This window comes from Erpetoichthys calabaricus, chromosome 4, assembly GCF_900747795.2.
Source record: "Erpetoichthys calabaricus chromosome 4, fErpCal1.3, whole genome shotgun sequence".
NCBI classification, from domain to species: domain Eukaryota; kingdom Metazoa; phylum Chordata; class Cladistia; order Polypteriformes; family Polypteridae; genus Erpetoichthys; species Erpetoichthys calabaricus.
The window spans coordinates 133,372,524-133,399,494 of record NC_041397.2 but is presented as its reverse complement, the minus strand read 5'-3'; the positions used below and the strand labels follow the sequence as shown (position 1 = coordinate 133,399,494).

The following is a 26,971-nucleotide window of genomic DNA, read 5'->3' as shown; positions in this document are numbered from 1 at the left end:
GCATTAAAGAGAAAAGTGTAGTGATCAAAGCAGAACTCTAGGAATATCTATCAGACTATCTCTGTTGGGGAAAATAAAAAAGAGCAGGAATTTTGTCTATAGTCTACAGCTGGCAAAACAGAAACAGCATGCTGAAGTCTGAACCTCTCTTCTCCCTTGTTCTCACTGTGTAATGTTTGTGTGACCAAATTATGCTGTCAGTCTAATATCCATTATACATTAGAACAGAACTGTCACAAGCAGAGCTGGCAACCACCTAATTATTCTAATGGAGCACCCAACCTAACTGATATAAAACTGTGATGTATACAAAAACACTTAAAATAACTAGAAATATGCAATGTATTTTAGCATTCAAAAGAGAAACATCAAACATAAAATAATATGAAACAGTAAATACCATTTAAGACTGTGACAATTGTTAGCATTGCTGCCCAATAGGTCTATGGACTTGGCTACATATCCAGGCTAATTTCTTGTGTGGAGTTTTCAAATTTTCACCCTCTCTAAATGGCTTTTCTTCCTTTCTTATCACAAACATATCCTTATTTTGTAGACACTGTCTCTCTACTGGTAATATTTGAATTAGTCTGTGTGTGTGTCCTACAATGAACTGTAGTGACACGTTCACAATTCGCTGCGGTTTAGGTATGGCAACAAACAATCCTGTAATGTAAGTGGAAACAGAAAATGAATGGAAAAAGCACTTATTGGACCATAAAAAATAATTGACAATTATTTTGTTGTTTGTAAAAGTCATTTTGTGTGAAAGTTAGGAGCATTGTAACACTTCGCTCTCAAAAGTATAGCTTGGGTGCAATCCATGTTCGACATTTAAAAATAGAGAATTTTATTTACATACAGTGACCTCCGTAATGTTTGGGACAAAGACACATTTTTCCTTGATTTAACCCTCTGCTTCACAGTTTAAAATAACAAATCAAACAATTCAGACATGATTAAAGTGCACATTGCAGACTTTAATTTAAGGTTATCTGCATACATTTCTGTCTTGCCATATAGAAATTAGAACACTTTTCATACATGGTCCTCCATTTCAAGGCACCATAATGTCTGGGACATTTTGTTGTCACAGGTGTTTGTTATAAATCTGGTGGGTTGTATTGCTTCTTTAATGCAGGCATGAAATACCTGGGCTTGCATCTATCCTTTGGAGACTGTAGTTGCCATTGTTCAACATGAGGACAAGAGCTGTGCCAATGAATGTCAAAGAAGCCAGTATGAGGCTGAAAAACAACAATAAAACCATTAGAGATATCAATAAAACCATAGGATTACCTAAATCAATTGTTTGGAATATCATTAACAAGAAAGAATGCACTGGTGAGCTCAGTAATTGCAAAGGTACTGTAATTGCCAAGGAAGACCTCCATTGTTGATGACAGAAGAATCCACATGGTAAAGAAAAAGCCCCAAATGCCCGTCTGACATCAGAAACAGTCTTCTGGAGGCAGATGTGTGTTAGAGACTTCTATCTGCAGAGGATTTCATAAACAGAAATACAGAGGCCATACTGCAAGATGCAAATCACTAGTTGGCCACAAAAAAAAGGATGGCTAGATTACAGTTTGCGAAAAAGTACTTAAAAGAGCCTGTAGAATTCTGGTATAAGGTCTTGTGGACAGAGGACACAAAGACAAACCTGTATCAGAGTGATGGCAAGAGCAAACTGTGGAGACAAAATGGAACTGCCCAAGATTCAAAGCATACCAGCTCATCTGTTAAACATGGTTGTGGGAGTGCTATGGCTTGGGGAGCCTCAGGTACTGGCATGCTTATCTTCATTGATGATGGAACTGCTAACGGCAGTTGCAGAGTGAATTCTAAGGTGTATAGAAACATCTTATCTGCTCAAGTTCCAGAGAGCACTTCATCCTACAACAATATAATGATCCCATACATACTGTTGAGGCAACTCAGGATTTTTTCAAAGCTAAAAAATAGAAAATTCTTGAACGGCCAAGCTAGTCATCTGATTTAAATCCAATTGAGCATGCCTTCCACATGCTGAAGAGAAAACTTAAAGAAACAAGCCCCGAAACAAGCAGGAGCTGAAGATGGCTACATCAGAATCTTGGCATCAGCAGAAAACATACTTAGCACCTGGTGATGTCTATAAATCACAGACTTCAAGCAGTCATTGTATGCAAGGAATATGCAACAAAGTACTAAATATGACTGCTTTATTACCATTGCTATGTCCCAAACCTTATGGTGCCCTGAAATGGGGGACCATGCAGAAAAAAGTGTTGCCTTTTATACATGGTGTGACTGAAATGTATGCAAATATCCTTAAATTAAAGTCTGCAATGTGCACTTTAATCATGTCTGAATTGTTTGATTTGTAATTTTAAATGGTGGAGCAGACGGGTAAATCAAGAAAAAAATTATCTTTGTCCCAAATATTACGGAGGGCAATGTACTTTTGTTGCATTTGAAATTATTAGCAATAACAGTGATCAGGATTACTTAATAACAATTATATACAGTATATTTAAAAATACACAGAATATAGTACATATTCATTTTACAGTTATAAAGTGGTGTGAGGTTGTGATCACAATTACATTAAACAGGGACTCCTATATATTATTTTTTGTTGCCTTTTTTGAATCATAGTATTTATGCTACCTGGGAGTTAAATGCCCCTTTATAAAAATACTTCTGCAATCCAGAACTTCAAGTAAGAGCTGTCGGAGAGAACTCCAGGCAAATAAGAATAGAACTTCTACACAACATCTACAACCCCATAAGAAATTCCTCTGGGACACTCAGAAGTGGTTTATGGCTAAGGCTTAAAAAGTTCTTTCAACCCCAGGGACTTTGAACTTGCAGTCAAGAGTTGAGTTAGGATTAAGGGTTCATCTGCTGGGACAAAGAAACAATAGTGCCTTGAGCAAAAGGCACAGTAGGTGAGGGAGAGAAGTTAGTTTTGTAGGTGGGCAAACATATAAGACAACCCACCAGACAGAAAAGAGTTTTAAGTCCAGTGTAGTTAGGCCAGTGCTGTGGCAAGGACATGGATTTATTCCAGTGTTTTTCCTAATTTTATTCTGATGTTATTTTACATTTTAGTTTACATTTTTTTCCATTTTGGATGACTCTTGTTCATTATTTAATATAAAATGTATTTAAGATGGTTAAAATATTCTTTTGTCTTTTCCAATGCCATTTCTTTCTTTATGAGCACCTCCATTTAGTGGTGAGGTTTCTACAAAGGGCACAGCGTGCGACTTCACCATCACACTGGTATAAAGATCAGAACAGCACACTTTCTGGTAATCCAAGATTACAAATAAAAATTCTGTTTGTTGGTAAATTAATGTTATGTTCTCCTGTATTTAGAATGCAATGCTTCATATGTTCGATTACTGGCATTATGTTGTTAGTCCTCATGCCATTCCTTCCTTATGTTCATTATGTTCTTAGTCACTAAAACATCATGTTCCAAGAACTTATCCTCCTTGGCTACTTTTTCTGGGCTCAGAAAGTGGTTGTGTATCACAGTAAAGTACTTTTCATATAGTTAATGATTAGAAATATATGTAGTAATGCAATGATGTTGCACTTGTGTTCCCTGTGTATTGCACTGTTGTAATTTCTATTAAATTTCACTGTATAATAACGCTAACGTAATTGTCATTAGCATTCTTATCTAGCTCTTATTTTTTAAAAAGCAGCAATGATTATCAGGCTCCAGTGCCGTTTTAAAACAAAGCAGTACATGCTTATGACATTGCTTGATTTTAATAATATTTATATCAATCATAAAATATTTCTGTTTGCTGTGGTTCATACTTTTAGGTTCTTGATGGCTGGCCCTGCCTTTCAGAAAATCTCCAATGGGCTCCTGGCTGTAATTGTTATTTAATGGGGCAGTATGCAGCTCTGCAGGTCAAGTATTTTCATTTTTACATTTTGATGAATGGTTTTACCTTCATAAGAGTAACTACACACACATATATATATATATATATATATATATATTGCTATTATTACATAAATTACAACATAAACCACCTAATAGGATTAGTTTTAGTAAAACCTTCTTTGTGCACTGCCATATTTTGTTAAAACAGAAAAAATAGGAAGTGTCTAACTACCGATCAGAATTAGACATACTAAAAATAATACAAACTTCTGTGTGTTTAGCAATCAATGCGGTAACAGTATTCTGTAATATATCTATTTGGAGATACATTAAAAACTGTTTCACAATGTGCTTATGATAACTGTTGTTCACAATACACAGGTGCTGCACAAAATAAACTATGCAAAAATTTAAGGGGTAATAGTTCGTGGTTTGCTGTGGGATCCAAAAAGTTACTTGATGAGATTGTATACAGAAAGCAAACATTTTATCTATAAATATTGTTCAGCAACTTTGTGTAGTTCATCTTTAAAGCATAAAAGATAACACTATTGCTGCACAAAATAAACTATGCAAAAATTTAAGGTGTAATAGTTCGTGGTTTGCTGTGGGATCCAAAAAGTTACTTGATGAGATTGTATACAGAAAGCAAACATTTTATCTATAAATATTGTTCAGCAACTTTGTGTAATTCATCTTTAAAGCATAAAAGATAACACTATATCTTACTTAACAATATTTTTTAAAGTTTTTATTTTGTTTCCAGGGGAATTATAAATATATTTGTTTCTGATATATCTCTCCTCAAAATAATAAGGGCATAATGATGTAAGACTATTACATGCTGCCTAAGAAACATGTAGTATACATTTCCTGTGCAAATCATATTAAAAAAATCAAAAAATCCATAAATAGCAGGAAGGGATAGCTGATCCATTTCACGTTTACTTCTTCCACCAAAAAACAATTCTTCTCCTCATAATGAATTCTTCATATATAACAACCTGAGAGCCTCTGGTCTGGCTCACAGCTGTGAAGCACCTATCTGTTGCTACTGTACCCTTTTAAACTTAAGGTGTCCATTGAAACACCAAAACTCTTGGAGGCCTTTGGTTGTATTACATTTCACATTTTCAGCCATATCGCACATAATAGGCCAGGCTCCTAAGCCTTTATTTGAGCTGAACACAACTTTATACAGTATGCATGACTCTGCACCTCAGTAATTTACAGCCAGGCACTTTTATGGATCCCTAATAAGTGGGTATTGGCAATAACATCCACAGACAATGTGCTGGATTCCTCCACTATTTAGCACATCTTGGAAGGAAGTGTGATGCTTTGGGCAATGTTCTGCTGGCCTTGCATCTTGCCATTCATGTGGAAATTACTTTGACAAGTACCACCTGCCTATACACTGCTGCTGAACAAGACCTTCATGAAAACTTTATTCCCTGAGGGAAGTGGCCTCTTTCAGCAGAGTAATGTGCCCTGCCACACTGCAAAAATGGTTCAGGAATGGTTTGAGGAAAACAACAACGAGTTTGAGGTGTTGACTTGGCCTCCAAATTCTCCAGAGCTCAATCCAATTGAGCATCTGTGGAATGTGCTGGAGGATCCACCTCGTAACTTACAGGAATTCAAGCATCTAATACTGACGGCTTGGTGCCAGATACCACAGCATACCTTCAGAGGTCTAGTGGAGTCCATTCCTCAATGGGTAAGGGCTGTTTTTGCGGCAAAAGGGGGACCTACTCAATATTAGGTGGGTGGTTATAATGTTAGGGCTGATTGGTGTATATTGATTTTTCATTTGATATGTAGTTTGAATATTTTTTTTAAAGTAAATATTGGTGTAAAAGGCATAGAAAGTTTTATGTGAAATAAATTAGAAGCAAAACAATGCAAATTATTGTTTTGTCCAGAAACTATATTTTCATATTACTAACTAACTGCTTAAGATTTAAAATATACAAATTCAAACTGGAAAACCCATTTCATTATAAATATCTTACTATGACTGAATGTCAACAAAGTTCCTCTCTATCAGTCATGGTAAATGTTTGTATGTTGTATGTTAAAGGATTTTGTAAATTTGTGGCTATATTTCATTTACAGATTGGACCTCATGCAGTTAATCTAGCTGGAGGACAAGCAGCAAGTGCTCGGATTGCAAAGGCTATTTTTAATAAATACAGGGATTTAGATGATTGTCAGCCATTTGAAAAAGCTGAAACTGAGGAATATCTTCAGCAGATGCATGGGCTCATGTGGCTTTAACTGCTTACTCTGCAGAAATCAAACTACTGCATCTAATCACTGATGCATTTCATGTACATGCTTAATCTGAAACTAATCCAAGATGGAAAAATAGTTTATTACAGGAGATTCAATCCAGAAACTCATACTCACACATATTGTGTCAATTTAATGATGCCAGTCAACATAATCTGCACATTTTTGGATGTGGAAGGACACTGGAATACTGGAAAACTCACATAGACATGGTGAGAATTACCTGAAACCACATAGATAGTTCCCCAGTTGAGGATTAAAACACTACCACAGTGACACTATGCCACTGCTGTCAAAACATTACTTAAATGAAAAAAAAAATTCTGGAAGCTAGTCTCACATTCATATTAGTTGACAAAGGAGTTTTAATGAAAAATAAAAAATGGTGAAATTCACCAAATTGTTTAATTTTAAGATGTGTCCTGTCATGAATGGGTAGTTCATCCTGGAATGTTTCCTACTTTGTATCTGTTACCTGTAAAAATATTTAACACTGCTTTATATGTTTTTCCAATTTCATAATAATAATAATACTTTGAGGGAAATATTTTTGTCTTTGCCAGTGCTATCATGGAATCAAGATAATGTGATGACTAGTCTAATAAGACACGTTGCCCTACCGCTGCCCATTGTCTAGGGTATGGGGACACCACCAAGATAATAAAAACAAGTTACCTTCATCCTGTTTACCTCTTGCCTGCCCTTTAACCATTCGCTCCCTTCTCACCACATACTACTCCTTTTTGCCGGAACGCACTGTTAATAAACCCTGACCCCGTCACTAAGCTACCTCTAGGGAAGTGCCCCAAGTCCTCATGAAGTGCTTTCCCCCAAGACTCCACCTTAAGCCTGCTTCCACTCCCCACAGCCCATGTAGCAGCGAGACACATAGTTCACAAAAGACACCAGTACAAAGCTCTAAGCAAAACAAAATAGAACACAAATTAAAAATAATGAAAGAAGAATGTTAAATACAGTATATCAGCATTATAAGCTGAAATAATTGCAAGTATTGTGAAAATCCTCCAAAAAAAAAAATAAACCCAACAGCTGCTGATATTGCAGCTGTTTTTTTTTAATAATGAGCTACATATTATTGATCAGGTGACATGTCTAGAATTTGAAATGACTACTTCAGCATTAGTAAGACAGCAGTATCCAGCAAGCAGCAGAGCTGGATTAGTTATTCATGGCTTCCCTCCAAACTAATTTTTGAGGCTCCATTGTGTGCAATAAATATAAATAAAACTTAAAAGTATGGATATTGACATAGCAAATAGCTTTTTACACTGTTGGAATAAAACACACACAAGCAGTGGTCCAATTTGCAGGAAAACCAACAAACAATAGAATATATTGGTCTAGAAGGGTGCAACATGTTAGGATCATTAGTACCAGGTACTTTTCCATGGTGGGGATACAACCAGCTTTGCAATGCGACCTGGAGTCATACAGATAGTGAATGGCATTTTGTCTCATAATTATTCCTCTAGGGCGGCATTCAACCAGACTGTGGATCAGACTGTATTTGGCATTGCAGAATGTTTCTTTAAAATTTACGTATAGAAAAACTTTGAGAGGCAATTAGTGATAGAAGGATGCTTATGTCAAAGAGGTACTGCCAAGAGATGGTAGTTTTGTGTCAATGGGCCTTTTCTTAATAGAAAATGACAGCAGGCAACACTTTCATCAAACATTTTAAAACCAGTCACATGAACTCCTCGTTATGTGGTCACATTGTCCATAATAAACTATAGAGCCAATTTGCTATCACAACGGACTGCATTCCCTTACCCATACCTCATAGTTTTCTGCCAGTATGCTACTTGAGATTGTTGTAGACATTGTACCATCATTCATACTATTTGCATCCTGTGGTCTTACACTCCAAATAAGGACACAAAACTTATTGCCGAAGATGAGTCAATGCTAGCCCACTGTAGTTCTGACAACACGACTAGAGCCAGTTCACTGTACAAATGTGGACAGCAATATCAAACAATCTGTGCTAGACAACCACTTCTGCAACACACATTAGAATAAGTCCTCACACATGATTTGATATAGATGCTATAACAGACTACTGAATGATTATCAGTTCCTCCCATGTTGTTTTAACTAAAGGCCTTTGAGAACTTTCAAAACTTAAGTTTAATTCTTCCTGCAAAGAGAGGTATAATACAGTCACAACCACAAAGACAAACACTTCCTTCAATATGTCAGGTTGTCCAGCAGAATCACAAAAAATAAGATTTGCCACTTACCAAGATCGTTTAATTGTCTGTATCATGGACATTTATCATAAATTCTTAGCAATAGTGCAACATTAAATTCTCAAACTCACTTAAGAGTTCCAGTCATTCACTGTGCAGGGTTTGAAAATATTATGTTATGAGAAATACATTACCATTTGTAGAATTTCTAATTAGTGAAAGACCCATTTTTCTCACATTAACTAAAAGCTGGCTCCATATGTTGGTTCTTTAATAGAATGGGAAGCATATTTGAAAGATGATTATATATGTGTGATTCCCTGCCTAGTCAGTGACTGTATGATGCTTGTAAGATTTTTTTATTTATTCCCAAAGACATGCGGTTAAGCTCATTGTAAATACTAAACTGGTTTCTGAGGGACATGCATAAGTACTTGTGATGAACTAGCACACTATCCAGGACTAGTTACTCCTTGTGCCAAATGCTGAAAAAACAGGCTCCAACTTGCTGTGATCTTGTAATGAAGAAGTAGGCTCACAAAAAAAATGGGTGGATGGGAAGGGATAAACATCCTTAGGTTTTTCAGAGTAGTAAATTTCTAAAAAAATCTTAATTTTTTCATGAGAATGTATGATCTCTTTTACTAATTAAAACTACTAAAACTAGTAAAACTAAACCTCAACTACTGATCATTGTGTCAATGGGGTCTGTAAGCCTGGTTTCTTTTAAGGTACATATATTTATATAGTGCTGGGCGGTATGACCAAAATTCTATATCACGGTATTTTTCACAGTATTCAACAGTATTTTTTCCCATGCATGAGTGGATGTCAACCACATTTTCCACTGCAATTACTGGCAAAGAATAACCTATTCCACTGTCACGAGAATTGTACATTGTACAAAAAAACATTGTAATGTGCACACAAGTATTAATGCAGGTTTGCATGGCCCCATAAAGTGATAGTTTTCAAGGGGGTGGCACAAATGAAGAGAAGGAATCACATTGCATGACAGATGCAGTCAAAATATAGAGCCTTTTTATTGAACAATGTTTGCAAACAACTTAAACTAAAATTTTGACAACATATTTTCAACCATCCAAAGAGGCATTTAGAATTAGTAAAACATCCAGAGGTGCTTGTCAAAAGTTGTATTGCACTGAACACGTCTTAGAAAAGGAATAAATAGTAAATATTTTTTGTAAACCAACTACACTTTGTTAATGTTAACAATCTCCATCCACTGACATATTAAAGTGACTTTTTAAACAACTTTATCATCATTAAACTGCATAATATTTAAACTAATAAATAATAACAATAAAATAAATAACAGTGCAACTTCCAGTAATAATACTATTACTTCCAAAACTTCAAGCTCAGGTACATTACACAGTATTCACCAAATAAAAATAAAATAAAATAAAACAAGTGCAACTTGGTGATGACATCTTTACCAAATGAACCATCATTAAGGCAAACTGCATTAATATGGACCTTGCTTCAAGCTAAGCTATATACATAAATAATAAAACTGCAACTTGAATTTATAATGCTGTTTGTGGTATAGCCCTACGGAATCGTATTAGGGCCACAGTGAAGAAAAAAAGTACGGACACAGTGAAGGAAAAAAAAAACTATATGTTGAGATTAAAGCCGACATTTCCACTTTATTCTCATAGTTTATTTTGTCATTAAAGTAGAATGTCGTAAACTAAACTTCATCCTAAAATCAATGTCTAATTCACTGCATGCATTTCATTATGAAAAAGTATCTTAGCATTCTACATTTTCAGAGAGCAGGAATATCATGAAGTGAATGTATTCTGTGCAGCGATCGCTGCCTCTTAGTGCAAGAGGAAGTCAGTTTAAGAAGAGCGTAGCGATTAACAACTGGGTCGGGGGAACACTTAACACAAAGCATTTAATGTGCTAAATAACTTATGACGGGGTTTGAGAAAATCTAGTAAATTAAATATTCATTTTAAGATGAAGTTTAGTTTACGATGTTCTACTTTAATAACAAATTACGAGAATAAAGGCAACATGTCGACTTTAATCTCGACAAATGGTGAGAATAAAGTAGAAATGTCGACTTTATTCTCGTCATAAGCATCGAGATTAAAGTGGAAATGTCGAGAATAAAGTCAACATGTCGTCACACTATTACTCAGTACCCAGGTACATTACACAGTATTGAAAAATACAACTTGGCTTGCAGTATTATCCAGTAGTATAGAAACAGTATAGTATAGAAACAGTATTCACAAATTTGAACATAATGGTCCACATCCGATCTGTTACATCCAAAGTATCTCCAGACAACAAACGTGACTCCTTTTTCCAGCAAAAGTTCTTCTGTGTTATCATGTTCAACTTTATTGTCTGCTACAGCTTCAGTTTCGCAATGTTCTCTGTCCATTTTCACCGCGCAATACCTCCACTAACGCATGTACTCCGTTGTATGCTTGTTTAGCGGTGTAGCAGTGAAAAAGAGCCCCCGCGCAACACCTCCACTAATGCATGTACTCCATTGCATGTGTTTAGCGGTGTAGCAGTGAAAAAGGTCCCCCTTAAACAGTTTCCCGCTGCGCCATGGGTGTTGCGGCATAAGAAAAATCCATATCATAACAAAAATAAAAAACGGTTTTCGGTATGAACGGGTATACCTCCCAGAACTATATTTAGAGCATACATACTGCACAACTAATATATTTTAGCAATTTAGCTTATTAATAATGTAAAGACATGTTAAATGAAATGAGATGCAGAAGGGTATTTCTCAAATAGGACATAAAAACACAAACATTAACTGGGCAGCAAGTTTTGTGTTAAGAAATATGCTTAAAGCTAATATTTAAGAATGACTACAGTTGGTGCAGATTAATGGAATTTAATTTGTTAAGTTATTTATGGTTGTGTGCAGTGTTCAAAAAAGTATTCTTAAAGTTAATGGAGGTCAGCAAGAAAAAAGTATTCTTACTGTATTGGTAACCTTTAGAAAAAAATAACTTTCCCCAAGTATTAAATAACTGAAATCAATCTGTGGAACTTGAAGCTCACCTACGGACAGCGTGATGACATTCCACTACCCCTAGCACCTCTGAACATTGATATAGAATTGTGGAAGACTCCTCTGTAAAAATTGTAAAACACATGTACTGTTGTACAGGAGCAAATTCCTCATTAAAAGAAAAAGGAATGTATAATATTTTTAAGTACATATATCCTTGTCTTTATATCTTCCACTGTAGTTGCTGGAGAGAAATATTTTGTTTTAATGTGGATAAGATCCTAAATAACACACAAATGCAATGGGTAACATACAAGAGAAGATTAAAACAAAATACAAACCTTTGTCACAGAATACACTTGTCTACATATAACAAGTGGATTGCTATCAGAGTTTTTCCACAATTTCCTATTCCCTGTAAGTAAATGAACCAAAGTGATCTGATGTTAGTACTAAATTCACAGAACAAATAACTCCACAGAACTGAAAATACATTCTGCTTGCATCCGATTAATTTGCAATTCAGGTTCACTCATGTTGCCTCACACAATTCTTATTGTGTAACAGTTACGAGCACTTGTGCTGTGACTGCAAATACACAGTTCAAAGTGCCAATAAACTACAACAGTCTTCACCTGAAAAAACATATTGTAAAAGGTGCTATATAGCGTCCAACCCGGCACAGACTCAGGCAGAGGCACGTACTTAAATACAACACGCTTTATTATTTCTTCAGCCGTGGGGCACGTCTTCCCCGTGTCCCACAGGCCCAACACAGTCCCAAATACACTCACAATTACACTCTCTATCCACCTCAGCACCACCACTCCTCCTCAGGCTTAGTCCGCTTAGTCGTCCTCCTCCTCCTCCCGACTCTGGCTCTCTCGAGTGGTGGTGACTGGCCTTTTTTATACCCCACCCGGAAGCGTTCCAGGTGCTTGATTACCTGGTCCTAATTGACCTTCCGGGTGGGGCTGACGAGTCGACCAGTTGGGCTGGAAAGTCCATGCAGCTCCCCCTGGCGGCCATCCAAGCCCCCAACCAGGCTGTGGAAGACTCCATCTCCCATGGAGCCTTGCGCCAGGTTGGGGAATCATCGTCCACCAGGGAGGCTGCCACCAAGCGTCCCGGGGGAGGTATTGAGCTGCCCATGGTGGCTCCCCCGGAACAGATGCAGCAGGGGCATCCCTGCCGGGCATGGGACCCGGCTGTCCTTCACAATATCCAGCCAGCTATTTGCTCTTAATTCTTCAACAACAAAATGTCACAAAAGTGAATAATACAGAAGGCAATGGAGCATCAAAGGGCACATTGAACAAGATGTAGGGGAAGAAGCAGAGGAAGAGGAACACAACTTGTTTCAAATTAAATAACAACCATTCTAACTAAAAATATAACTATCCATGCAATGAGTATGCATGTAGCAGAATGGAGACTGAAAATCAATGTACTGGGAATCATACGAACCTTCATGACTTGGAACTGGTGAGTGTGTAAAAATTAACAGTAAATTCTAGGATATTTGGCTTTCATAGTAGAAAGGTGACTGCATGGTCGAGTCTGATTTTGTATGGTTTGGTTTGTAGAGTTCAGAAAAGGCCAGTTGTAGGTAGGTGAAACAATATTCACTCTAGAACAAGACTTTATTTGAAAAACATGTTTCACTAATTTAAAATCCCAAGGCTACTAGAATCCCAATGTCACATACTAGAAGAAAATTGAATCCATCAGAACATAACATTGTATTCCTATATCCACCATTGATTGCTTAATGAGGATGTCTATAAATGCGTGTCGTTTGAGAAGAACAATGAACACGTCGAAGAGATGCACTACTTATATGTGCAGATAAGCTATGCATTTCTACATAGTACTATAATATTAAAGACTTGGCTTACACAAAAGAGTAGGAAGTAATGTTACGGTACTTTAAGAAATACATAATTTCTTAATCACTAATTATGCAAAATTGTCTTTATTTAGAGAATCCTGGAGCTTAAAAGAAATGCTTCCCCAAATTAGTTCTTCTATGTTGATGAGTAAATACTCAATTGGTCTATAAGGCTACAATGGCAAAGTATCATAGGACAAAGTGCAATAGACCAAATGAGGTTAAATTGTCACTGTTTGTGCTGCAATCACCACCCAAGAGGTTGTCCGTCGGCATGCAACACTTGGGCCTTACAAATCAATTATTTGTTGACACCCCTTGATATACTGCATGGTTGATTGTTCCAACTTGGCTACCCAGGCAACAATTATTTTGTCATTTGGGACAACATACTTTATTAACTGTCAAGGAATGGTTCACCACTCCTCATCAAATCTAGGTCAACTACCTTTAACCATATTACTCATTTTTCACTGCATGGTGATCGATAGTAAATGACCATAGACCTTGTCAGAAAGTGAATAAGTTAGTAATTGTTTGAACAGTTTACAAATATTTTTGTTCATACTTGGGTGCTCAACTTTGGACTTACAGGGCTGAAGTGAATGCAGTGTTTTTCTCCAACATCAGTTGTTTAATTAGAAGCCAATCGCTGCCAACAACATTTTTTATATAGTTTTATGTCTTCCTTCTGCTATGTCAAGTCATGCTTCTACTGTTGATTTTTTTCTTTCCAAGTAATATCATCCAAATTCTTTGCCTAGAGTAGATTAGTAACTCTCAGTCCTTCACTTTTTCTTGTCCATTTCTTTTTAAATACTAGGGGGCTCTGCCCAATGCTCGCCAACCCCCAGGTTTGGTTATGCAGATATACAATTTAAAGAGATTGTTATTTTCATTTTTTATTTCTTGATATTTGCCAGTAATAAAGCTGTAGTTAACGAGTTATTCCCCCGCACCTCCCCCAGGGCTGCTAGTGCCATGTTGCATGATCTGCATGTCTCGCTGCGCGTCGATCGTTTAAAAGTCTGTACAGCAGCTGCTGCTGCTGCTTGTGACGTGCTGTGTGAGCTGCATGTCGTGCTGCGTAATGATCATTTAAAAGCCTGTACAGCAGCTGTCCTTTTATCTCACTTCTTTGTCTCGCGGGATGTTAAAGTTTCTACGAGTATTTGTTTGTAAGTAGGGTGTGTCGTGCAAGACAGATCACATCTCGTCTCCCTCCCAAGATTTTTTTTTTATAATAGAGAGACTACAGTAAAACACGTACTGTACTTCATGACAAATACATTTGTGTGTACATGGTACAAAGATAGATGATGAACTGCTGGCTGATGTGTCATTTACATCTCATTTTTAATTGGCAGCTGGTTAAGAAGATGAGGCATTAAAAAGAGATAATGCATTGGGTGGGGGCTAAGTGATGAGTGTCGTTGATTTTCCTGAGAGCATATATTTGCACATGATTATTATGTCTGTGTCCTAAATAAAAGGATGACAAAAAAATGAATGCAGATGTGTAAAATAAAAAAACACATTGAATGCAGCTGTGCAAGACTGAAAGAGGCATTTAAAGGTTCGGAATGTTAACAAGCGAGTTAACTAAAAATTAAGCACAAAAATGTTGCTTCAGCAGCAGTAATTGTATCTAATTAAGAACTGAGTTGGAACAAAAACCTTTGAGTTTCCAGGAGCAGAGTTGAGCACCATGCATTATGGTAAGAATGTTGTGTATGGTATTGTAATTGAGGTAAAATTTAATCATTTGTGAGCTTTTTTTAAAATGTTTTTGTTTAATGCATTGCATTCTGACAAACACTATTTAAATAATGTATCTTAATTGTTTGACTCAAGTATTTTATTGGTACTTTTAGAAAGTTAAACATATGATGCATGTGTGAGTCCAGACCTGGGGCCTCATGTATAAACGGTGCATACGCACAGAAATGTTGCGTACGAATGTTACCACGCTCAAATCGCGATGTATAAAACCTAAACTTGGCGTAAAGCCACGCACATTTCCACGGTAACTCATACCTTGGCGTACGCAATTTCTGCGCTCGGTTTTGCAGACTGGCGGCACCCAGCGTCAAAACAGTGCTACTGTTCCTGTGTGATCACCCTTTCTTTCTTAGCTCCACATTCCTGACGCGGCTTTATAAATACACTGAAATTAACTGCATATTGTTTATTAGTATAATGCATCTGATTGTAATTAACCTGTAGCAATATAATGGTCCAGGGAATAGCCATAGTATTCCAAATACCATAACTGCTTTAGCATTGTTACACTCACTGCATCTTGTTCTTCTTTTTGCTGCTCCCGTTAAGGGTTGCCACTGCGGATCATCTTTTTCCATATTACTCTCACTGCACCACTCGGAGTATTTATATCACTGTATCTGAGTGTGAATCACAGCAGCAGCTGATCGGAAAGTGAATTATCAGTATACAGTTTCAAGTACACACTACCTCAACCACGGCAAAAAGTGTCAAAGCCTTTCCTGTACGGACCTCGCGTTTCAGAAACAGTTTCATCCCAAGAACTGTAAACGCACTCAATCAGTCCATCAAGTACTCCTTGTAGAACTGTTTGTACTTATAAGTACAATTACCTCACTGTAAACTTACACTACAGTTATAATATTGCACAACCTGCGCTACTTTATAAAGCGCGTATGATGACAATATCATTTTTAAGATGAAATGCAGAAAAATATGTTGCTTATAGTATACAGATAAAACTTTAACTTCATTTAAATAATCTGCATTGTTAATAATTAAACATGTGAGGACACGGTGCCGCAGCGTATAGCTAGTTCACGGATAGCTCCTGCCTTGCGCTGTATTATTGCTGGTGCTGACGCGACACTGGAAGGATAGACGGATAGAATAATTACACATGTACTACGAAGATATTTCAATGTTCCTTAAGTTTTGAAGAATCGGCGTTCTAAGCTTACAGATGGCTTAACGTCTATTACAGAGCTGATTGTGTGGCGATTGGGTATTTGGAGAAAGAAAAGTATATTTGAAAGAAGCAGTGTTTCTCTAATAAATTATTTCATCGAAGGTCGCACATGGCGCAGCAAGCCTCTTGCGTGAGATATGAACAATCACTGCGCCACCGTGTTCCCATGTTTAATAACATGCTTTCATTCCTATCATCATGAAAATGATATCACGTTTACATCTCAGTATTTTAATTATTCAGAGAGCTGTAATATCTCGAATGTAATGGATTCTGTGTCCTGTCGGAGAAAGAGAAAGAACGGAAGCACGCAGTGATTCACACACATAGAGCACACAGAAGATCAAATACAGAACAAAGCATTTAACGTGCTACTTGAGAAACTAGTAAAATAAACGATTTTAAGATGAAGTTTATGATGTTCTACTTTAATGGCAAAATAAACTACGTGATTAAAGTGGAAATTTCGAGATTAAAGTTGACATTTCGTGCTTTTTTCCCACTGTATGCCAATTTTTTTTTGTCTGTACCCTAATAAGCTTTCATATGACACTCAGACGGTGGGCTACGAGTCGCCTTTTCACAGCGACTTTGATATGTGATTTCTTTTTTATTTCGGGTACTGTGCGACTTTGTGAACTTGATCTTTCGAGTTTCTCCGACACTCTGTCACTTGATCAACTTTCTTTTGTTGATTATACCACTGTTTAAACCAACAAATAGAAGGTTTTTCCTTTGCCTCCACTTGGTATTCGCTGAAATTCTTCGATTTTCCCCTTTGCTTTTCCCATTGTCTTTTCACAGAAGGCTATTTATATTGATTTGCATATTCAAAGAGGCGTAATTCTGGGAGGAGTTGGGGCGGGACAGAAGGCGCATGCACGTGCGTTACTTTTCACGCTGATCGGGATTTATGTAGTGGAAGAACGTGAAATTTTGCGTGCGCACAGATTCCTGCATCTGGATTTTTCTGTGCGTACGCACAATATCGCTTTTGTGCTTACGCCATGTTATATTGTGAGTTCTACGCACGGCGTTATACATGAGGCCCCTGATCATTTAATTTTAATGGCTGTATATACAATGTTTCTACCATTCCATATTTTTCCCTGTATAATTTTGACAGATGTTATTTTATACTGATGACAGTATCCTTGAATGTTTTGATATCTATACTAATAAAAGGCAATGCCCTCACTGACTCACTGACTGACTGACTGACTCACTCATCACTAATTCTCCAACTTCCCGTGTAGGTAGAAGGCTGAAATTTGGCAGGCTCATTCCTTACAGCTTACTTACAAAAGTTAGGCAGGTTTCATTTCGAAATTCTACGCGTAATGGTCATAACTGGAACCTGTTTTTTGTCCATATACTCTAATGGAGGAGGCGGAGTCACGTATTGCGTCATCACGTATTACGCCTCCTACGTAATCACGTGAACTGAAAACGAGGAAGAGATTTACAGCACAAGTCAAACGCGGGAACGAAGGTAAATGACGTTAATTGTTGACTGTCTTTTAATACTGTGTAATTGTTGAGTGTCTTTTAATACTGTGTAAGCATACATATTAACACATGTGCAATTAAACGAGTGCATTTACGGGGTGATTTCTCAGGCTTAAAAGCTCGCCTTTTATTAAAAAGGTAAATGCAAACTCTTTTCATTCTGAAGGGCACAAACCACGTTAGATTTCAGCCGTTAAACGCGCAAAAATGTCAGTACACCAGATAAATAAGCGCAACATATTATCAGTTGTATTGTATGCTTACAATACATATAAAAATGTGTTAATCGTTAACTAATATTATGGGATGGTGTTTTTCGACTCGCGCCTTGATTTAAACGATTGCATGTCTTGGTGGGTTTGCGTAGCTTATTGTCAATATCTTTACACCTCTTTTTAAGACTTAATTTAAAAAGGTTTTCTTTTCTTCTTAATTAAAATTTAAAAGCAATACTTCACCGCTGCGAAGCCCCTCTAGCGCTGACGTCCAAGGTTCGATTACCGTAAGCGAGTACAGTGAGTGTGTACGCCTGATGAGCCAAGAATAAGGGGGAAAGACGTGTCGCGTACTCTTTGCATTATTTGACAGTAAACTATTTTCATCCATTCTATGATCTGCTTCTCACAACTGAAGGCACCGTGGCTGATGTTACCTGACTTGCTGGCCAACCATAAGCGTTACCTGGTAGGTAACCACCCACTCACTTCACTCCCTTACGGGAATCGAACCTCGGACGTCAGCGCTAGAGGTGAAGCCCCTAAAATTGCGCCACGGCGTGTGGTTCGTTTATTTGACAGCATGTAGATCGGGGTAATTACATTCACGGCATTCGTAGTATGATTCACAATCTGATTGTATGGGTGGTTACCTACCAGGTAACGCTTATGGTTAGCCAGCAAGTCAGCTCGAAGTGATCACTCGAGTGAAGGCAGCTTCACAAAAAAACAGATCCTTAACAAACTGTTATTGGTATATTTTCCCTCAATTTTAAAAGGTTTTCTTTTCTTCTTAATAAAAATTTAAAAGCAGTACTTCGCCGGTGCGAAGCACGGGGATTTGAGCGACTGATGCATACAGACATATTCATGAGTGCAGGTACTTCAGAAAGAAAGCACCGTGTAAACCTAAACTTTAAATTAAGTTCATAGACCTACAAAAGGTTGCCATTGATTTGAGGCAAGATTGCTTTTCTCATGTACAACTATACGTTGCATTCTTAACAGTAAGCTTGCACAGCTTGGTCATATTACAACCTGAGTGCTGAACTGACAACGTCGCATACAAACAGAACTATAACAATTGTAATAAACAAACAAAAAAAAAAGCGAAGAACCCTTGGATTTAATAAAAAGGCTCCTTCCTTGGTGAAGCAAGGAAAAAGGAAGACCTTATATGGTGTTTGTTTATAAAACAGCGGAAAAGTTGTGTTAAGGCTGCTTCACAAAAAAACAGATCCTTAACAAATTGCTATTGGGATATTTTCCCTCAATTTAAAAAGCTTTTCTTCTTAATAAAAATTTAAAAGCAGTACTTTGCGGGGATTTAGATATATATATATATATATATATATATATATTTATGTATATATAGATATAGATATACACATATATATATATATATATATATATATATATATATATAGAGAGAGAGAGAGAGAGAGAGAGAGAGAGATGTATATAGAGATATAGATATATATAGATATATGTATGTATGTCTATATATATATATATATATATATATATATATGTAAGCTTATAAGTACTGCCTTACTTCTCTTTAAGAAAGGAAGATGTAATGATACTTGATTTAAATGATTCCATGTCTTGGTGGGTTTGCGTAGCTTATTGTCAATATCTTTACACCTGTTTTTAAGACTTATTGACTGAAACGGGCTTTCACAAAAAAAGCTAGGGCTTTGCTACAGGATACACCCTCCACAAGTTAAGCAAGTAAAAATAAAAGTGTATATTTCTGTTTTATTTAAACGTTTTAAGTTTGTATGCATAGCCCCATTTGGCTGTTTTAGTTTTTTTTTCTTTCTTCAGTAATATTAAATCTCCTTAAAGAAAAAGAACATATGCATTTTACATTTTTTGTATCTCTTTAGTAATATTTTAGTGTAAAAGGATAACCAGTATTTAAACCTTTTATGTTACTTTATAAAGTTATTTTACACAATGTTGAAAAATTAATAAGAAAGCTACATATTTTGGCAGCTGCTGCTTTAATTTTCAATGAAATGAAAAAAGCTCTCAAAGAGAAAACCTCAATGAAGAAGAAACAGTTTGCACTATCTAAAAAGGAGAAACCCTCATTTATAAAGGTTTGCTGCAGATGACTTGACTGAAAATAAATTAATACTTCCTATGTGTATAATACATATTTATCTATTTTACTTATGCCTTTATTCCAGCAACTTGCAACATCTGAGGTATAATTTGTTACATTACTTTTGTTTTTTGCAGCACAGGCAGGTCAAGTGACTTCCTCAGGGTCACACAGTGGTGTCAGTACCAAGATTTGAACTGACAAGCTCCGGGTTTGCTGAAATATTACTGAAGAAACAAAAAAAAACGAAAATGGGCAAATAGGGCTATGCATACAAATGTCCATCCATCCATTATCCTACCCGCTATATCCTAAATACAGGAGCCAATAAGTAGATATGTATATATACAGTATATATATATATGTAAATGTATGTATGTATGTATATATGTATGTCTATATTTATATGTATATATATATGTGTAAATTTCTATATGTATATATATATGTATATGTGGATGTGTATATGTATATACAGTAATCCCTCCTCCATCGCGGGGGTTGCGTTCCAGAGCCACCCGCGAAATAAGAAAATCCACGAAGTAGAAACCATATGTTTATATGATTATTTTTATATTGTCATGCTTGGGTCACAGATTTGCGCAGAAACACAGGAGGTTGTAGAGAGACAGGAACGTTATTCAAACACTGCAAACAAACATTTGTCTCTTTTTCAAAAGTTTAAACTGTGCTCCATGACAAGACAGAGATGACAGTTCCGTCTCACAATTAAAACAATGCAAACATATCTTCCTCTTCAAAGGAGTGCGCGTCAGGAGCAAAGCCTGTCAGAAAGAGATAGGAAAGCAAACAAATCAATAGGGCTGTTTGGCTTTTAAGTATGCGACGCACCGCGGCACAAAGCTGTTAAAGGCGGCAGCTCACACCCCCTCCGTCAGGAGCAGAGAAAGAGAGAGAGAGAGAGACAGAGTTTGTTTTTCAATCAAAAATCAATACGTGCCCTTCGAGCTTTTACGTATGCGAAGCACCGTGCAGCATGTCGCTTCAGGAAGCAGCTGCACAGAAGGTAGCAACGTGAAGATAATCTTTCAGCATTTTTAGACGAGCGTCCGTATAGTCTAGGTGTGCGAACAGCCCCCGTGCTCAATCCCCCTACGTCAGGATCAGAGAAAGTCAGCGCAAGAGAGAGAGAGAGAGAAGTAAGTTGGGTAGCTTCTCAGCCATCTGCCAATAGCGTCCCTTGTATGAAATCAACTGGGCAAACCAACTGAGGAAGCATGTACCAGAAATTAAAAGACCCATTGTCCGCAGAAATCCGCGAACCAGCAAAAAATCCGCGATATATATTTAAATATGCTTACATATAAAATCTGCGATGGAGTGAAGCCGCGAAAGGCAAAGCGCGATATAGCGAGGGATTACTGTATATGTATATGTAGATATGTGTATATGTAGATATGTATATATATGTATATATGTTTATGTATATATATATATGTTCACATAACCTCTTTAACACACTACTTCTCCGCTGCGAAGCGCGGGTATTTTGCTATATGTTGATATATGTATATATATATATATGTGGATGTGTATATGTATATATATATGTATATGTGTAGATATGTGTATATGTAGATATGAATATACTAGGGGGCTCCGCCCCCTGCTCGCTTCGCTCGCCAACCCCTAGCGTTGGGGCATGACAAAGAGTGAGATGTATGAATTAGAAATAGAATAGTGTGCAGGTTTGGATGATGCCTATATAAATAAAAAATAGAGTGTTTGGCATAGAGTAATGTTTTATTGGAATATTTCTTTGTATAGAACATTAGTAGTAAAGATGGTGTCTTGTCTTTGAATGAGTCTTCCTTGGCATGGAGCATTTATAACTTTAACTTTAACGTCAGATGACCGTCGAACACGTGAGAAGGCAACATAAAGTTGTCCATGTCCAAAAACGGGTTCAGAGAGGTAGATGCCAACCTTGTCCATGGTTTGTCCTTGTGATTTGTTGATGGTCATGGCAAATGTAGGTTTAATGGGGAACTGTCTGCGTTTCAATGTAAAAGGTAATTCTAGGTCAGAACTCGTAAGGTCAATTCTAGGAATGAGAACAGTATTGTTAGCATGTGATTCTGTAAGAACTGTTGCTTGAATAACATTGTGTATCATGGTGTTGACGACTAACCGTGTGCCATTGCATAAACCCTGTTTAGTGTTAAGGTTTCTTAATAGCATGATTATTGTTCCGTTTTTAAGGGTAAGGTTGTGTTGTGGTCATCCGCCCGGGTTAATAGTGTTCAAATATTATAATGGGAAATTCAGATGTTCATTGTCGTCATAAGAGTCAATTTTGTCAGAGCTTAGAAAGAGCCGTGTCTCTCCAGGAAGTAATGAAATGACCTGGTTATTAATGTGATTAACATTAATATTGTTTGGACATAATATAGTGCGTTGTGTTAACCACATATGCGAAAGCAGTATGGGCCATTGCCTTTTGGTGGCCTGATATGTACTCCGGTAGATGCAAAAGCAAATGAACTATTGAAGGATCTAATGCAGTTCATAAAGTTTTTACTTTCAGGCACATCGTTAGTTAGAAGCTTCTGTAGATATTCAGGATATGAATGTAAAGGAGGCAGTCTAATCTGTCCCTTTTGACAACAACGTGTAAATTCATTATTTGTATTGCCAGTTGTTTCTTCTGGGAAGTTAAGTGAATGACAATGATTGCAAATGACATTCATTAATCCCAATGAATTTTCCTCAATAGTGGACTCATTATTGAAGGCGTTGTCAGCCAACTGGCGTAAGCTTTTAGCAGGTGTCTGGTGTTGATGTCCGCGACGGGCATGTTTTGCTTGTGGCGTTTGAGTGCCGCGTTGTTGCATGTCCATTATTTGTGACACGCTATTTTTGACTTTTAATTGATTCGCCTCCTCTTTGCGAAAAGTCCGTTTCAGTCTACGTCGTGCATTGTTTGTATCGAGCCTTGTCCATTTTTGTATGTCGGTCAGTTGAGCTTTCTGCTTTTGGAGTCTTGCTTGCTTGTTTTGTGGCAGGTCATATGCGCGTTGTACACGTCTGCGTTCATTTATTCTGTCTCTTCGCTCCCTTTTTTGTATTTCTGAGACGCGAGCTCTTTCTTTTGAAATCGTGCTTGTTTCGATGCAGCACTTTGAGACGCGCGCTGTATGCGTCTACGTTCATTGTGTCTGTCCATTTGGGCACGTCTCTGTAACGGGGTTACTTGAGCTTTGCGTTTTTTGATCCGAGACATTTTTTCTCCCAGAGTTTCCGAAGCGCGTTGTATGCGCCGCCGTGTATTTTCTTGTTTCATTCGTGTTCGTGTGTTTGGTCCCGTTATCCGATCCGAATCGTTTTGTACCCGTGACCGTGTATTCATGTCTTGTTTGTTCCTCAGCGTGTGAAATATGGATAAGTAATAAGGAGGATCGCACTCACTGTTAATATGGAGCCTTTTCTGCAGTTGAACGGTTAATAGTGCTTTATTGTAAGGAGATCCACCTATGCTGCCTAGTGTGAAGGTGTTGAGATGACGTATGTTTAATATGGACGTTTCCTTTAGATATGTGGCTTTGGGTGTCACTTCTTATTGATGTGGGGGGGGGGGGGTGAGGATTTTTGTTGCGCGAGCGTCTTCTTTCTTTTTGTGTTCCAGGGGCTTGTTGAATCCCCCTCTTTGTGTGTGTCCCGTCCGTTGCTTGTAGGGTGTGTGGGGTGGTTTTGTGTTCTTTTTTTTTGTGTCCCATGGGCTTGTTAAATCCCCCTCTTGGTGTGTGTCCCGTCCGGTGCCTGTAGGGGGGGGGGTGCCTTGCTGTTGTGCGCGAGCGTCTTCTTTTTTTTTGTGTGCTAGTTTCGTGTGCAATGGGTTTCGTGCGGCGCCTGCTTTTGACTACTTTTTTCTGTGCTTTTTCCTTTTTTCTGTGCTCTTGGCGCCTCATTTCTTTGACTCCTTTTTTCTGTGGTCTTGTCCTTTTTTCTGTGGTCTTGTCCGCCTCTCGCGGCCCCTCATCCGCCTCTCGCGGCCCCTCATTTCTTGGGGCGCCGGCGCAGTACGTCTTTTTGCGGCTATGGCCCATGACCGGATGTCCCTGCGTCCATCCGGTTTAGCATTCTCGGTTAGTAATATGGATAAGTATATATGTTTATGTATATATATGTTTACATTACCTCTTTAACACACTACTTCTCCGCTGCGAAGCGCGGGTATTTTGCTAGTTAATGTATAACTGTGAGAGTTATGTGTAAGCAGTTGAGAAAAACTGCAGTATGCCATATATTGATGATATACCACATTACATGCAATAAAACATTAGTAACATTAATACATTTAGGAATTTTCTGTTGCTTTTACAGTGTAGCAATACATTATTATGAAGTGCTGACTTGCTGTGCTGCTGGGCTTTGTGTAAGCTGCTTAAAATCATGTAAATTCAAAAGTTGTAAGTTTTCTGGAGTACTAACAATTCACTTTTCTGGGGTCATATATCCACCCATCCATCCATTATCCAACCCGCTATATCCTAACTACAGGGTCATGGGGGTCTGCTGGAGCCAATACCAGCCAACAAAGGGTGCAAGGCAGGAAACAAACCCCAGGCAGGGCACCAGCCCACCGCAGGGCATGTACACACATACACACACACCATGGACAATTTAGGATCGCTAATGCACCTAACCTGCAGGTCTTTGGACTGTGGGAGGAAACCGGAGTACCCGGAGGAAACCCACGCAGACACGGAGAGAACGCAAAGTGAACCCGGGTCTCCTAACTGCGAGGCAGCAGCGCTACCCACTGCGCCACCGTGCCGCCAGGGGTCATATATGGAATCAGCAATCATGTAGATTACTTCAGTCATTAAATAACTTGACCTCCGCTGAGTCTCAATGTACACAAATTGCAAACAATATGAAAAAATGTTGTAATCTTAAAATATTACCAGTAAATTGCACAGGGTTTGAATTGCATAATCCAAAGAATTATTACAAAAGACACTTCAGAAGAGTGCTCTTGCGAGATTGAGCCTCAATTTTGTTTCACAGAACAAAAATAAAACATTCCTGTAAACTCAGTTTATAAAGAAAAGGTTAACCTGCTGATTCAGTGGTGCCAGGATGATAATTTCACCCTTAATGTCAGCAAAACCAAAGAGCAAGTCATAGACTTTAGAAATTAGACCACACTTCCATCTCATTGGAGAGTATGTTGTTGAAAGTGTAAACACCTGGCCACAAAACATGTCCTCTCTTTTCAAAATGGCTCACTAGAGTCACACTTTCTCACCTGTGTATGGGAAATCTTCCATTTCCTCATCTGTTCTCATGAATTCTACAGGTGTAGAGTGGCCTCTTTCCTCACTGGTGGCATCGCATATTGCCAAGTGCACCTGCTCAGCTCAGGAATATAAAGCACTGCAAAGGAAGGTGTTGGTGGAAAAGAATATTAGTGACACCCAGCTGCCTTCTTTTTAGGATATACATAACACCTTTTGCCTTAGAAAGGCAAACAGTATTATTAAATACTAAACAGTTGCTTTTTTTTCAATCTGGCAAACGATACAGTGCAATTGGTACATGGAAAAGTAGATTCAAGTACACTTTAAAATCACAGGTCATACAGGTACTCAGTTATAATAATAGTACTAGAGTGTTGTACGTGTTAGCCATTATGAATGTAGAGAAAAGCCAAGCAAAATGACACCTTTTATTGGCTAACTAAAAAGATTACAATATGCAAGCTTTTGAGGCAACTCGGGCCCCTTCTTCAGGCAAGATGTAATGCAGAAACTGGAGTTCCCTGTGTTTATATACACACTCTAGGACAAGAAAATTTGCAGAAACTGGAGTTCCCTGTTTATATACACACTCTAGGACAAGAAACAAAATTTTCTTGTCCTATAGTGTGTATATAAACACAGGGAACTACATCTTGCCTGAAGAAGGGGCCCAAGTTGCCTTGAAAGCTTGCATATTGTAATCTTTTTAGTTAGCCAATAAAAGGTGTCATTTTGCTTGGCTTTTCTCTTCAGTTATAACAACAAATATAAGAAATATTGCAACTTAAAAATATGGTATGTATAGGAATACACGCAAACAAATACTTGAAAATATTATATCATACATTATGTTGTATGCAATTTGAACTTTTTGTGTGCCTTTTGTATGTAATGTTTAATTGTCAATTGCTCTGAGGAGACATACAAGTATGAATTATGTTTTGCTATGTACACGTGACAATAATCTTGAAATTGATCTCATATCTTCTTTAAATTATTCCAGTTTCTTTGAAGTTATTCGGGTTTTCATAAGAAAGTCACAGAGCCTACTTACACAATCAGAGCTTATAATATTGGTATAAAAAGCACTGTTGATGGCTTCATCTTTAAACGATAAATCATTATTTTTCCGTAGCATGTGAAAGCTGCCACCGTGAAATCCAACCAGAAATCCGTTCTCCAAAGGTTATCTTGATAAGAATGCGCGGTGGGGGCTATATTTTATTCTTTCGTGTAAATAAAGTCTTGGCTGAAACTGGATTGTTCAGCTACCAGAAATTCTTTGCACGACATAGGATTGTGTGACGCTACCCTCTCTCGGGAAAAAGCACGCTGTTTTTAGCAACCAAGTGACACGCGAATTCACGATTCTGTCACGCGGCCTTTGAAAGAAAGTGCTGACTCACCTTGAGTAATCACTTGTGGCTGCTGGTAAGGAGAAAACTGCCACCGTCAGATATCGTTTTAGTCATCCTGCAGCGGCGAACAGGTGAGGTAGCATGAATGAAGAACTGACGAGTTCGGCACGGTGTGTGAGTAGCATAGGTGTTCTTAGCAATGCCGATCACAGTGGAAGGGTCGCTTAATAATTT

General features: G+C 37.7%; 2 protein-coding genes and 1 long non-coding RNA gene across 5 annotated transcripts in view; 2 read left to right on the top strand and 1 right to left on the bottom strand.

Annotated features, from left to right (window-relative positions):
• The window catches only part of zgc:113276 (uncharacterized protein LOC553748 homolog), a 60,185-nt gene extending 53,998 nt beyond the window's left edge, over nt 1–6,187 (top strand). The window contains exons 8-9 of one of the 3 annotated variants that reach the window (XM_028801095.2): nt 3,826–3,915; nt 6,011–6,187. In XM_028801095.2, the coding sequence (XP_028656928.1) occupies nt 3,826–3,915; nt 6,011–6,172 (252 nt within the window). In that variant the 3' untranslated portion in view covers nt 6,173–6,187. Of the gene's footprint in view, nt 1–3,825; nt 4,304–6,010 lie in introns of those variants that run through there. The other 2 variants (XM_051927123.1, XM_051927122.1) reach the window with 2 other exon arrangements.
• Nucleotides 991–26,930, bottom strand: LOC127527662 (uncharacterized). Its single transcript, XR_007934849.1, has 3 exons — nt 26,786–26,930; nt 25,388–25,515; nt 991–1,247 (listed from the first exon to the last, which is right to left on the bottom strand). It is a non-coding gene; the product is annotated as an uncharacterized LOC127527662 (long non-coding RNA).
• Nucleotides 26,729–26,971, top strand: part of pir (pirin) — a 120,035-nt gene continuing 119,792 nt past the window's right edge. The window contains exon 1 of the mRNA XM_028799802.2: nt 26,729–26,868. The gene's annotated coding sequence lies outside the window, so the exon portion shown is untranslated. The remainder of the gene's footprint in view (nt 26,869–26,971) is intronic.